Source organism: Aulostomus chinensis, chromosome 14, assembly GCF_037954235.1.
Source record: "Aulostomus chinensis isolate RoL2024-O1b breed Wild chromosome 14, RoL_Achi_v1.0, whole genome shotgun sequence".
Lineage (NCBI taxonomy): Eukaryota > Metazoa > Chordata > Actinopteri > Syngnathiformes > Aulostomidae > Aulostomus > Aulostomus chinensis.
Window position 1 is genome coordinate 26,375,737 of NC_141333.1, and position 14,608 is coordinate 26,390,344.

Below are 14,608 nucleotides of genomic sequence, written 5' to 3' on the forward strand. Positions count from 1 at the left end.
TTAAGAAATGCAAATGTGATGAGTAATAGTTTGGTTAAAACAGTCTCTAGACAATACAGAAGCTAAGTATAAAGTTTTGCGGATACAGTTACAAACAGAGGAGCTACTAACTCAAGACCAAAAAATGTGGTGTATAATTATTAAATGTATTTTTGGCATTTTTCACGAATTTGTGCTGATGCTTCAACAGACTGTAGGGACTCTCCCTCAGCTATTGTAAGAGCCTTCTGCAATATTTAAATATATCATATGTGGTAAGTAAGACCACGACTGTGGTGTTGACAGAATACCTCAGATCTCCCTGACTTCAAGTTGAAGAGTGTTTGCAATCTCAGAATCTGTTATCCAGGACTCATTAGGGGCCACGCTGTCATTTTTTGGATGAGCACTCTTGGTTTCCAGAGAACTGTTCCAAAATTGGGACATGGTCTTTCAGCAGGACTCATCTGGTGGAAATGGAGTGAGGAAGGTGAGGCCCCAGGAGGGGCTGGTCTGATGAAAGACGCCACCTGGAAATCCTCAGCGAGTATTTCGCATCCAGTCTGCTGTACAGATCGAGCCACTCAAACACCTTCGGAGTTTGGTTGAATTTTCCTGATAGAAAAATTCATAGTTTTTTTTTTATTGTCATTGCCTCTGAAACTTATACTGACAGTGGGTATCCTCCTTATTTTACTATTACTCTCTCAATGAGGTCACACTCCACATTACTCTCTTACTCTAACCCTCCCCAGCTCCAGTGGCTGTGAAACACAATGGAAAACGCACAATCACCACAGCTGTCTCCCATTACTGGCTTTGACTGAATTTATTTACACGCCTCCTTACTGGAACTGTGGAGAGAAAAAGAGAGGGGGAAAGGGATAGGATTCAGTTTACTCCTGCACATTTGCGTAAGCAAACTCCTAATGGGAGGCTGACAAGATATGAAGAAAACATGGGAGAAGATATGAGTACATCTCTACAGGCTACGGTTCATTCAGGTGCTCCCACTTGTGTTTGTCACTGAGACAGAGTAAGTGAGTTGGAACACAAGGCTCATTAAGATGTTTATCTTTGCCATAGCCAAACAGATTCTATTCCACCCAAAAACAAATGTACGCACTGCTATTAATTAAACTTGATGATACTGCAGTGAACTTCACCCAAGAAGCAAAAACTACAAATAGACAGGGGTCAGAGTGGCTGCCATCCCCTTGACAGTGCTGTTGAGACAAACACCTCACCATGGGGGAGAGCACACATGTAATTAGACACACACGGGACTCCCGTTGCTATGTAAACATCCAAACCACTCTGCCTAGCAACACACTGTTCCGGCTCCTCGCATGAATCACGGGCAACATCTGGTTTAGCATGCTGGAAGGGACTTTGTCGGTTTGGCACGCTGTACGTGTGTGGAGTGTGTCGATTTGGACCAGACGACCCACGCCTGCGCCTGCCTCTCTCCTCCCCGGACACCCAGCCTCTCATATTACAGTGGTTGCACAATGCAGTTTGGCAGTCCCCGTCTAGCTGGCCCTGAAAAGCGCTGTGGATATAAAGATGAACCTTTTGCTCAAGTGTGAGGGGAAAAAACATTACAACTGCTTTTGGCTTTGCAATGACTGTTGTCTGCCAAGAGTTTACAAAAATGCAGACAGAGAGAAAGTTGTTTACTTTGGGGTAAATCTGCACATTTTACCATATGGACTTTTAAAATGAGTACAATTCAAGTCCTTCATCCAGCAACTGTTTTCTTGAATACTAGCATGTAAAACCATGAGGATTCTCAATTAAAGTGACCTTCTCAAGACAAATTCAGGCCAAATATCAAATATCAATATCATATTTCCTGTAATTATGTATTGAATCGATGCAGTATAATCAACAGCCTCTCTTGTGGTGAGGAACCTACAGAGAGTCATCAACCGACGCTGCTGCTCCCCTCAGCTTTATGGAGCTTTATAGAGAGTTCCAGCTTATTGTTTAGCCATCTGGCAAGCAACTTTACTGTGTTGATTCACTCTCACCTCTCCTTTAGTGTTGTTTTTGGCTGTAGCAAGAAAACATTTTCTCAGAGAAAAAGGTTGAAAAATATCCCAAACTGACTGTCCACCACCTGCTCAGCACCAACATGCAAATGGACACATTTAGCAGCTAAGGATTCAATTGTAAAATTCTCACTTTTTTGTTTGTGGCATTTTCTCAATACATCAATGTTTGTGCTTTGTCTTAGTCATTACAGGCGACTGTACACACTGAATATCTGAGGCTGGATTCAGGCTACATCCGCACTAATGAGGATTCATTTAAAACTAACATGGTCTCCATGCACACAAAAGTCTGCATACCATAACAGAATGAATTTAAATCTATAATAAAATGCAAATGAAGCAGCGTGTCTACTCTGTGGACAGTTACAGAAAAAAAATTTGATGTAAAAGTAAGAACAAATTTGTTTGCTCAGACTAATAAAAAGGTAGAAGTGTGACTAAATGCAGCAGAAACAGACAGATAGACCTTGGAGCACAAATCCATCAACCCATCCATCCATCCATTTTCTTCTGCTTATCCTGTTAAGGGTCGCGTGGGGGGGGGGGGGGGTGCTGGAGCCTATCCCAGCAGCTTTCGGGCGAGAGGCCAGGTACATCCTGGACGGGTTGCCAGTCCATCGCAAGGCCAACACATATAGACAGACAACCATTCACAATCATAGCCACGCCTACAGTCAATTTAGAGTATCTAATTATCCGAGACCCATTTGCATGTCTTTGGACTGTGGGAGAGAACCTGCACAGACTGTGGACTGTGGGAGGAAGCCGGAGTACCTGGAGAGAACCCACGCAGGCACGGGGAGAACATGCAGACTCCACACAGAAAGATCCCATGCCCCAGCTGGGACTCGAACACGGAACCTTCTTGCAGTGAGGTGACAGTGCTAACCACTGCACCGCCTGCCGCCCTGGAGCATAAGTACTTCCAAATATTTTATCTTAACAGGGAAATTAGGGCGGCACGGTGGTCTAGTGATTAGCACTGTTGCCTCAAAGCAAGAAGGTTCCGGGTTCGAGCCCCAGCTTGGGCATGGGCTCTTTCTGTGTGGAGTTTGCATGTTCTTCCTGTTCTGTGCAGGTTCTCTCCCACAGTCCAAAGACATGCAAATGGAGACTAGGCTAACTAAATACTCTAAATTGACAGTAGGTGTGACTGTGAGTGTGAATGGTTGTCTGTCTCTATGTGTTGGCCCTGTGATGGACTGGTGACCCGTCCAGGGTGAACCCCGCCTCTCGCCAGCAGGCTGGGATAGGCTGCAGTCCCCCCACGACCCTTAACAGGATAAGCGGTAGAAAATGGATGGATGATGGAAGGAAAATTATTGACTCTAAGAGAAGGTAATGGCCACTGAAATGGAGGACAAACACTCACAGAAGGGATGCAGTAATTAAAAAGTGTGGTCTACAGTGTGTTTGATGGAAAATAATGACGAGATGCTTTATTTCATCTATTTTTGGATGTAATTTAGATGCAAGATAAACACTGTTGGCATCCACAGGAACCATCAAATTTGTCGCTCTGTGGTTGTGGTGTTTTGATTGGAACATTAACAAGTTTTCCTGAAAATCTTCTGGAGCAACTTCAATAAACTACTGCTAGCAAAGACAACACGGTCCCTAACACCTGTAAACTGTTAGCAATGCTTAATCCACCTCTGATAGTCAATGCTGGTGTTGACTAGTTTTCAGTCTAGAAAAGACCCACATAACATGCAAACTACAGCTATTGGGCCATCTGTGGTTTTGCACCTCCAGAGAGTCCACTCTCACACATACACACACACACACTCTCTCTCACACACACACACACACACACACGGCACACTGACTCAGGATGCAGCAGCTTCTGGGTTCTGGGTTTTCAGGCTTTGAAAGCTGGATTGGGGGATGTGAGGCACAAATATGGTTGAAATTATGCATTTTGAAACGAAACCTTATCATTGTGAATGTAGCCTCAGACTAATAGCTTTGTCATTCATCAAGCTGTCTCACCAGTGAAATCAAGAGGAGAAAGTACTCGCTGGTGTTTTTTTCTGTGAGCCACCATCCCAGCATTGTGCCTCCAGTGTAACCAGCATCCTGCTGGAGCCGCTTCTGGCAAGTGCCTCAAATTAATATCTGGCACATCTCCTGACAGACTTCATTTCACTGCAAAAACCCAAAGTCTGTCCACAATATATCTTTCACAGTTTTGGCAAGTTGAGGAGACAACCACAAAATGGATATAGGGGCTGGGGGATATAAAGAGAGCGCGGTAGCAGAGCAGAAAAATATGAAGGTGCAGTCTGAGTTTTAAAAGTTATGGGAGGGACAGATCCTGGATTGCATTACACTGAGAGAAGACTCATTGCAGACTAATCTAAACATTACGTAAGAACTCTCCTGTCAAGTTTAAAGGGCAGATGTGACTGTTTACACAGATGTTGTGAGATGACAGAAGAAGACAGAAAAAGAGAGGGAGTTTAAAATTAGGCTGAGGTGGCTTTGTATGGAAAAGATAAGAAACAAAAATTGCTGAGAGAAGAGCTGTCAACCTTGAACAGGCTCAGACTCCTTCAGATGACCAGCATTTAACCTGTTCCAAAGTGTTAGGAGAGCTTGGGATCATCTGAAGATTAGCTCCAAAATCAGTAAGCAGACTTGCTGCCAGTCCATTTTGCAGGAAAGGGCATTTGTTGCCTAACTGTAAATATCTGTCCCTTGTGACAAAGTCCAACAATGCATCCCACCATATGAGGAAGAATTCAGAGGAAAACTTCATACGTGACTTCATTGTGTTAGAGATCCTGGCATTGTGGATGAGATTATGTTTGCTCTACCCACAGAACAAACTGGATACACTGTTACTGTTTGTGTAAAAGTCGGTGCGGTTCAAACCTCATGAGATTACAAAAGGAGCTCTGAAATAATAACCTATGGCGGCAATCAGACTGAAAGCATGAAAAATGCGAACCACACTTTTCTGGAGAGCGAGCTAGCATGCCTCCTGCCGGGTAATTATTCCTATGCTACCACAGAAAAACAACACAGGATGTTACAGATTACAGCTGGCCTCTATTCTGCTCGAACATTGAGAAAGCAACACATCTACTGACAGGACAAACAGAAAAGGGCGATGGACTCTACATTTCCACTGGGGTTTCTGTCAGATTCAACAGATTGCTCTGAATATCCTGGAATTCCAGCCAACACTTCTAACAGAATATGTCTTGCAATACAAAATCCAATATGAAATTACATACGAAATGAATATCTTTTATTTTTTTCATTCAATTCAACTTGCTTGTGTAATTTTTTTTTTTTTTTTTTAACCCTATGACATCAAGCTCTGAATTCTTGCCGACATCTGACTGGTAAAGAAAAATAAATCCTTGTCGTCTGTCACATGACTTTTCCTGGACAGGGAATCTCATATTCCGATATTATTTTGAGAGAAAATTCAGCAAAAACATTTAACAACTGCCGAGGAACTTGATAAATGCAGCGTGGTGTTGCTGAGCTGCTTTTCCTTTAACAAAACTGTTCTTACACACCAGCGAGAGAATAAATGGTGAGAAATGATTTGGCCAAACTGGTGACACAGGTTTCATGCTCAAACAATAAAAATATTCAGATCCTCAAACAGCACTGGCCACCCATTAAGATGACAAATATTGCCAGATCATATGATGTTGGATATAAAAGGTCCACTGTGTAAGATTTAGAGAGATGTTTTGTAATATTCATAACTAAGTTTTCATTAGTGTGAAATGACCTGAAAAGAGAGGGCTTGAGCTTACATACGCTTAGAATGAGCCTGTATATGGATATAGAATATATCAGTCAAAATAAAGCACTTGTATGAAACAAGTCTGTGTCCCCTGCATCCAGAAACAAATATGTCTCATCAATGTAGAAAAGCATGAGGAACAACCTAAGAATGAGGCGACAGTGAGTAGTAGTGAGCTCAGTGCTCTTTCTGTAAATGTTGTTGGATAGTTTTATTGTATGGTAGGAGCTGTACACATGCGCACTTCTTTTAGTGAAATTTTACAACTTCTTCTTGTTGAGTGGGTTGGGGCTACATTCACAGAGCAATCGTGACTCTGAATCGATTCACAAGTGTCAAAATGTACTTTCTAAACGTTATTTAACGAAGTCAACAAAAGAGACAGTGAGACCGTTTCCCCGGGAGAATTTTGTTGTTGTCATGCAGGAGGAAGAGGCTGTAACATTTGTTTGAGAGTTAATTACAAAGTATTAATTAACTTTTTAAAACAAAAGACCATTTGTTTCACCTGCCAGCTGTGCGCCATGTTTTATTTCAGAAGCATGAGCATATGTTAACTTTTGTCTTTGTGAGTTTACAACCAGTTTATTGATATCAAACGTGAAAACTTAATAAATCTATCCACACTTTAGTCTGCTTTCGTGTCATAATTAACCACGTCCTCTTCGACAATTTTATAGCACAGCGGACTAGATTTTGCAGCAGGCGATATCAGAATCAGCCAGGTAGTGGCCCAAGTCACTAGGTCAGATATCTGAAGCTGATCAGCCTAAATTCCCGCTTACTCTCTCAAGCAACATGCCAGGAAAAGAAGAGGATGGTTAAAGCAGAGGAGATGTGGCAATCGTTTGACTGTCAGGTGAAGCCAAACGTATGACGGCATTACTAACTGTTCCGTTGTGTCAGAGATGGGAAGTATCAGTAGATACTCACGGCCAGAGTATCAGCATCAAATCTGAAAAAGTGACACTGAGCCATCCCTGATTCTGACAATGAGTTGAAATTGAATCAAATCGTGAGATGGCAGGAGATTTACATCCCTAGTTGGGGCAGTGATGACATCATCCAAAAACTTACTGTATATCAACTGACATGACAAATTGAGAGCACACACACTTTATTCATCTTAGATAGTCATGTTTACTCGCTCTTGTCTAAGCCTTTTCACCGGTGGTAAATTTCTGGATATTTGGCAGTATCGCGTTCTCATTCCAATCAATCTGACAGATACATCTTGGCCTGTTGAGCGCTTGTATTGTTCAACTGAACTTGTCAGCACTTTCTTAAAAAGTAAATCCCCCTTACTCACTACTCTGACAAGCACTGTCTAGAAAGGCATGCTGGGAGTAACTGTGGAAAATCCCAGTGAGTGGGGGAAGTTGATGACTACGTTTTGCGTTGTCAGTGTTATTTATTCCCTACTTCAGCTGCATAATTCTCTTATATATTAGTTTGACATGTGAAAAAGCAACTTACCTGCAGATGCCAGGCAACATATGGCAAGAAGTAGCAGGGGAATGGTGGCTCTTCCAGCCATTATTTTATGATGTTGCAGCCTCCAATACACAGAAGATAGATGAAATGGGCTTTCTCCTGCTACTCACTAAAGGTTTCCCTCTCTATGAAGCAACCTCAGGGGAGTTGAGCTCCAGCTGCAAAGTGAACAAAAGTAGAGAAAGTCAATCAGAAGAAGCAGGGAGTGATTCAGTGTGGAGAAACAGTAGGGGACGAGGCTCTGCTAAACATTCCCAGTAGGAGACAAGAGGAGCAGTGGTTTGGAGTGCAAGGGATTAATCCAGGAAGGTTAATTGGGGGTCATGCATGCTTCAAATAACCAGTCAGAGTGAGAGAGCCCCTTCATGGAGAATTGTGTGTGTGTGTGTGTGTGTGTGTGTGTGTGTGTGTGTGTGTGTGTGTGTGTGTGTGTGGTGGTGGTGGGGTGCCTGTTGGGTGTGAAACATGTTGGAGCATGCCACAAATTATTAGCACACTTTAATGGAGAACATCGGGAAACACCAAGGAGTCTTGAGTCAGCAGCTTCCAACCCCAAAAATTGCGGTTTTACGAACCGATCCCCGAACGCTCACCTCGTCGACTCTCCTCGCACACTTCAAGTGCTGTCACCATTTGGACAAAGCCAAAACAAACTGCTTCATAGTTCATTTTGTTAAATGAAGCAAGTACAACAGGTAACATATCATGGAGAATCAAATGTAGTGAAAAGTAATTTGAAGCATTTCATTGATAAATTGATGATGTACCAGATGTACCTTTTTAATGTTCTTCCTTATCAAGTCCATAACCAACAATGCAATTCAACCTCTGAATTGTTTGGCTGGAGATGTACAGGAGGTGTGTTTAATATGGCCTGAGGCAGCTGGAAAACATAAAAGTTAATTTTCTAATGTCACAACTAAACACGAGCAAACAAAAACTGGAGTCTTTCACAAATTTCCAGTTAAGAGATCCTTCTAACATCCAAACTAAAAGACAGCAAATGTCGTTTCTGACTTTCTTCTTTTGGTTCTATTCAGATAGGCCTGTTGCAAAATAAACTCAGGAGTCCAGCATGGACTAATTTAGGAAAACTTGATCTTCCTTTTCAAATAGTACTGCACAAATATTAGTTTTTCTGTATTTTGATTATGTTATTCTAGGTTTGTATGTTTGAGTTGAGAAATACATTTTTCCTGAGCCATGCAAGTTACATTTTTGTATTATAGTGTAATATCATACACAATAATTGCAAGATGTATTTTTTTCTTGGGGGGGGGGGCAGTACATTAAAAACAGATCAGATTAGTTGTCACTTCCAAAATACACTGAGAAGACATGGTAACCTAATGACATGATCCACACATCACCTCCCTTCGTCAGATTTCCCTGCTCGGATTAACCAAGTATCTTTAAAAAGAAAGTTTAGCTTTTCATCAACTTCCTTAACTCAGGACAGCCAATAACCATGAAGGCTAATCATTACCCAATTAGTGATTATTCACCGTTAACTGGACGATAAATAGCCATGTACTGTTACTGAGAGTCATGTCAACTAGTGTCCAATAACATGGCATTGTCTCTCATAGTGGTGTGTGCCTGCCTCTGGGTCATCAGGTTGTTGAGTTGTGTCACAGGAGCAAAATCCTTGCGTCGCCCTGGCTGACATGGACATGCCTGTTCTCACAGCCTCACAAACCAGGAGGAAGCCAAACACAACTGCTGAGAGCAGAGAGAGACCACCAGACCAGAAAAGCAAGATATTATCAGTTTCAAAAGGAGCAGAAGGGCTACATCATTGCTGTTTGCAAAATTTGCAATTTTAGAAGATCCATCCATCCATCCATTTTCTTGCGCTTATCCATTAAAGGATCGCGGGGGGGCTGGATCCTATCCCAGCGTCAACGGGCGAGAGGTGGGGTTCACCCTGGACAGGTCGCCAGTCCATCACAGGGCCAACACATAGAGACAGACAACCATTCACACTCACAGTCACACCTACGGTCAATTTAGAGTATCAATCAGCCTCGTCCCCTCTTGATGTCTTTGGACTGTGGGAGGAAGCTGGAGTACCAGAGAGAACCCACACAGGAACAGGGAGAACATGGAGACTCACACAGAAAGATCCTGTGCCGAGCTGGGACTCGAACCTGGAACCTTCTTGCTGTGAGGCCACAGTGCTGACCACTGCACCACCGTGCCACCCTAAACTTAGAAGATGTGAATTTTTAAAGTTATTCACTGACATCACTATTGTTAGGACTCATCCAACACAATAATGTCTCATTGCTGAGACTGTTGTTTGGCACTGGCTGCACTGTGCAGTAACTCAAAAACCCTTTTTCTTTGAAAATAGTGAACCCTGAAAAGTTTACGCAAACTACTTAAAAGATATATTTCTTTAAGACAATATGGTGCTGTGACATTTTAGAGGCAGCAGCTCTGATGTGTTGGAATAACCAGATGTGTTCTATCTCACTGGTTGTTAACCATAGAGAATGTGAAGGATGTGATGCACAAAGCACTAAGGTGCATCGCTCCGCGGTACAGGCAGCTGCACAAGACAAAAGGGCCTTTCACTGTTTAGCAGCTGCAGGGTCTGGGAAGTCATTTTGTAAGATCATGACAAATATTACACTTTGAGCAAGCGAAGCAAAGCCAGTGCCCTCTGTTTGATTTATGCCCCTGCTTGACCTTAATCTCCTTCCTGACTCAACCAAGGTAAATTGTACTTCTGGAGAGCAATGAAAGGAAACTGCCATTCTAAGCTGGCTACTGTTCTGTTGTTTGAAAGATTAAAAGAGCTGATGATTTTAAAAAATGCATTAAACTAAAAGACTATCATATTTTGAATTCACACTTTAAGAAACCATTCAAATGAAGCGAACATAGTGTATCAACAGACATTTCATGTTTTGGGTGTCTAGGTTTAACACCCAAAGACCCCTGCCATGGTGCTGACTTTGTTGCTGCAACACTCAAATCACCTCATGTGACTTCTCTTCAACCCTGACCATCTAAGCCCAGCAGCTAATTCACCCAGAGAAGCTCTGGAAAATACATCAGAGCGTGCAGACCCCAGACTGAATATACAGCACGTTACTGAAACCAAGCAACATACTTATGGTCAATTCCATGTTAAAGGCCTGGCTCATATCATTGTCACCATAAATGCGCACACTGCAGTTAAGTGTGCAATCACCAAGCCAGGAGTGAAGAGACAAGAGGGCTGAGGAAGTGTCACTCTGAGTCACAAAGATGAAAAAAGGCTGAACAGGTTTGCCTCTCGCGGCACCCGTGATGTCCTTGTGGTCGCACAAACAGATGACTTACACTGATATTTTGGTGTGACAGCGTGCAGCAAACAAGCTGACAAACCACCAAAGCTCCCCTTTACAGCTCAGCACACCTCAGTGTTTATTCTCACAAATATAAGGACACGTGATGCACATCTTGGCAAATGACTTTGAAGAAGATTGCACAGTGTGATTTAGCAGAAACATTTGCCCATAACGACTCACAATAACTCACTGTCAACAGCGGTGACAGCAAACCGCAGACATTCCCCAGTTAAGACCTTTACAAGGGTGAGCTTTTTTAAAGAGGGAGGGTTAGTGGGTAGGGGGGCGGTCCGATGAAGAGAGATAGGAAGCCCGTCATTTGATGAGAGGATGGAAGAACATGAGAGAATTTAGTTGGTTAAAAACCAGATGAGCTGCAGCAACAACAGACATGCACCGATCCGCATTTTCACACCCAATTCTGATACACGTCTGCCAGTACTGATACTGGTTCTAAATCCATAGCTTTCTTTAATTTTAATTACCATGATTATTGGCATTATGTTTAATGTTGAATCATGAGCCTATAGTAAACAACTCAGCACTTCCAAAAAAATTCAAAATTTATTTGACAATATGTACTTTAAATGGGTTTAAATGGATTAGAACTGTATGTGTGACAGGTCTCGTGTTATTTTAAAGCAGTTTCATGGTCCAATCCAAGTTAGGAAATGGTACGTGACTCTGCAACATCATTCCAGTATCAAGTCTTTCACAGACACCAGTACCAGCACCTGATTCCAATATCAAGAAGACTTCTAGATAAAAACACACAGAAATGGGTCCCCCCCCCCCCCCCCACCACCGCCACCACAAACAACCGTGTGATTCCATTTCTAACAGATGCCACGCACACTTCACCTTTGAAGGTATTTCTTGAATTGCCCTGTAAGAGATGCACTTTGTATGTTTGAAACCATGTTTTCATCCTTTTGGGAAATTACTTATTTCTGAATTAAACAAGTTAACAATATCCTGCAGTGTTATGTCACAAGGTTGAGGAAGTTGAATTTTCTTACGAAAAGCCGGGTATCCCTGGTTGTCAGCTATATGGCAGAGTCGGGCTCACAGCCCATTTAATCATCAAAATCCACAGATATATAGTGGTAATTTGGTAATAGATCATGTCGGTCCAGGTCTCTTCTTTTTGGTTCGTTATCTCTTCTTTATGAACAATGCAGTAAACATGATTTATGGAAATACTTCCATGTCTTAGAGACACAGAAAAAGATTCAATTTCACAATGTTCACATCTGTTTTCATGACGTGGAAAAACGTCAAAATCATGTTAACTTGTTTTCATACTGATAATGTCAACATCAGTGAATATCAGCAAACACCCAAACTGGTTACTCAACAGACATGACAAAAATCTTGTGCATCCTTGCCCATGACACGAAATTTGAGGTCTTTCTGCTCTGTAGGTCCTGCATCAAAAAGGAGATTCTACAACACGGGTTCTACTTCTTGTTAAACAGGATATCTTGAAGTTCAACATGTTGAGAGAGGTTTAGCTCAGGTGTGGACACGTCATATCACATCACTTGGATGTTTCGACACAATTTCATTGTATTTAAAACGGCTAAATAATTAAAGCAAAGACTGACAGTTTGCAAGGTCGTGAACAAAATTAATTCAACGAATCGAAGTAATTTCAAAGCAAACGTCGCACGAGTCTGCGCTGTCAATCACAGTGATTACCCACTAAAGAGCGGATGACAGCCACTCCACGCAGCGGTTCCCTTCTAATTTGGATACGTAGAATAATAACGGGGGCGTCAAGTTAAATTACGCGTTTTCATAAGTTTCCACCAAAGCTGAACAGCAGCAATACGGCTGTTCGCTCATGGCTCTGTAGGAGAGGAGGAAGAGATTCAAGACACAGATGTTCAGCGGGATTTACGAGCAGCTGAGTTAAAAGAGCTCTGGGATTTTTCTACTGTATTCAAGGTTAGACAGTACAGTGACAGTCTTTTCAGAACACGTTATTCCTCTTAAAAGCTAACCTGTGTTTTTAGACAGCGTTATCCCAGAAGAAGCAGCGGACGTATCGTACGGAGTCTCCAGAAAATGCCCAAGAAAACTTGAGTCGCCCCGGCGGTGGATGCGGATATCAGAGCGGCTGCTCTCCCGCCTGGACGTTCTCTCTGCTCCGGTGTACTACAAAGGAAACATGGACGACTTCGGCGAGATATTTTACTGGACTGCGGGAAACGGACCCCCTCTTTCTGAGTTTTCATCAGTTTGCTATCTATCTGCCTTTAAAGTCGGACTTCATCTGGGGGCGGGCCGAGGAGGGAGGAGGCTGAGCTGGAACCGAGATGGGCCGTTCAAGGGCTTCCCAAAGCGGGGCGCGGGGTCTCGTCAGGAGTCCCTGCAGGGGTGCCAGAGGGACGTTTTGGTTGCTCATACACATTCTTGCTAGTTTTGTAAGATTGTATTCCTCCATCGGACTATTTGTATTACGGAATTATTATGCGATGAAAATGTATTATAACCTTTCTGTGCATATACATAACATGAATCCAACCATTTTGTTTGCTGTGGAGTTCCTCGGGTGGGACTTGTGCTGACAGATAATGACGCATGAGAATTGTAGTCAGGGTTAGTACTTCTTCTTCACTTATAATTATAAATAAGTTTTGTTTAGTTTGTCAAATAGGCACCAAAGTGTTACAAAAGCCTTGCAATACATCCTCTGCTCGGGATTTTATAGGATCTGTATGCATTTGTGATGCCAGTGTACTGAATTAGAACCCCAGCTCCTTTATAGGAATGAGGGTTTACAAAATATTAGGAACACCTTTCAGCAGCCCATAACCTAATTTAGAATGCCTGACTGAATACTCAGAAGTCCCAGCCCTCATTTGAAGTGCAGACATGTGCAATTCCATACAAATCTCTAAAATGTTGTTCAGGGTTTCTGTCGGTCACTTATCATAGAGAGGCCCACAGACTGATCTGTATCTATGCAGGTTCTTGATGCCAGATTATGGAAATGAGTCTTCATGCATACTCATCTCAAACACTTCTGATGGCCATTTATGTCTTCAGGAAAGGATTACTGTTTGATAAAGCATTAAATGGACAAAGTGTTACAGTTTGCTCCAGATTGCTGAAATGCATGTATTAAACTTCACCCGCTATACAAATTTTCCCTATAAAGTACACACAAATAGCTATCTCGTGCTCACAAAGACATTTTTCCTCATGTATTATTTATTGCAACTTTAGAATGTATGAAGAGCCTACCATTTACGCTTGTCATTAGACTGACGGCTTACAGCAGCTACAAAGCAAATCAAATTTCCCCATAAATGTCCATTTTCAAACCCTCAAGTGAATTATCTGGTACCGTTTCTATCCAGCCATAAACAGCACTGAGTAATTCACAAAAACCTTGATTTAAGCTAAAAACAAACTATTACACTTCTTGTGTAATGTATCCCTTTAACATTAGTGATGCCAATCCAGGTGTATCATAATAATCAGCCGCTTCGACGGATGCAAGCAACTCTAATGACCCATTATCCATTGTAGCATAATAATAAAAGTGTCCCAGCTCATCTAAATGGAACAGGGCCATATTTAATGTTATTAATTACACCTTATGGGATTACATCTCTGCATGCACTGAATGAGGACTTGAAATGCACCACATATGTCTTCACGACTTATGTTTGAAAAGGGAGGATTGCAATGCATTACTAAAGCATGGGTGAAAAGCGCAGTGACTGCTACAGGGATCAAATCTCGACATTTCCTGTTGGAGATTTCACTCACGTAAAACTCCCTGAAATTTATTTACACATCCAGTATTTTTTACCTGGGGCTGTAGCCTAACCCAGCACACAATGAATGTGTCATAAGGGATCATAGAAAGCTAAAATCACACTTTCTGTATATTCACCTACAGCTCTTAAGTGCTCAACCAGAACCAGTGCAGTAACTGTGGTCACAACCGTCAC

At 42.2% G+C, this 14,608-nt stretch overlaps 1 protein-coding gene across 1 annotated transcript in view; it reads right to left on the minus strand.

Moving 5' to 3' along the window:
* Positions 1-12,909, minus strand: part of tgfbr3 (transforming growth factor, beta receptor III) — an 80,126-nt gene extending 67,217 nt beyond the window's left edge. Inside the window, exons 1-2 of the mRNA XM_086225220.1 lie at positions 12,647-12,909; positions 7,282-7,457 (exon numbers count right to left, since the gene is read on the minus strand). Of these exons, the coding sequence (XP_086081346.1) occupies positions 7,282-7,342 (61 nt within the window). The 5' untranslated portion in view covers positions 7,343-7,457; positions 12,647-12,909. The remainder of the gene's footprint in view (positions 1-7,281; positions 7,458-12,646) is intronic.
* Between the last annotated feature and the right edge of the window lie 1,699 nt (positions 12,910-14,608).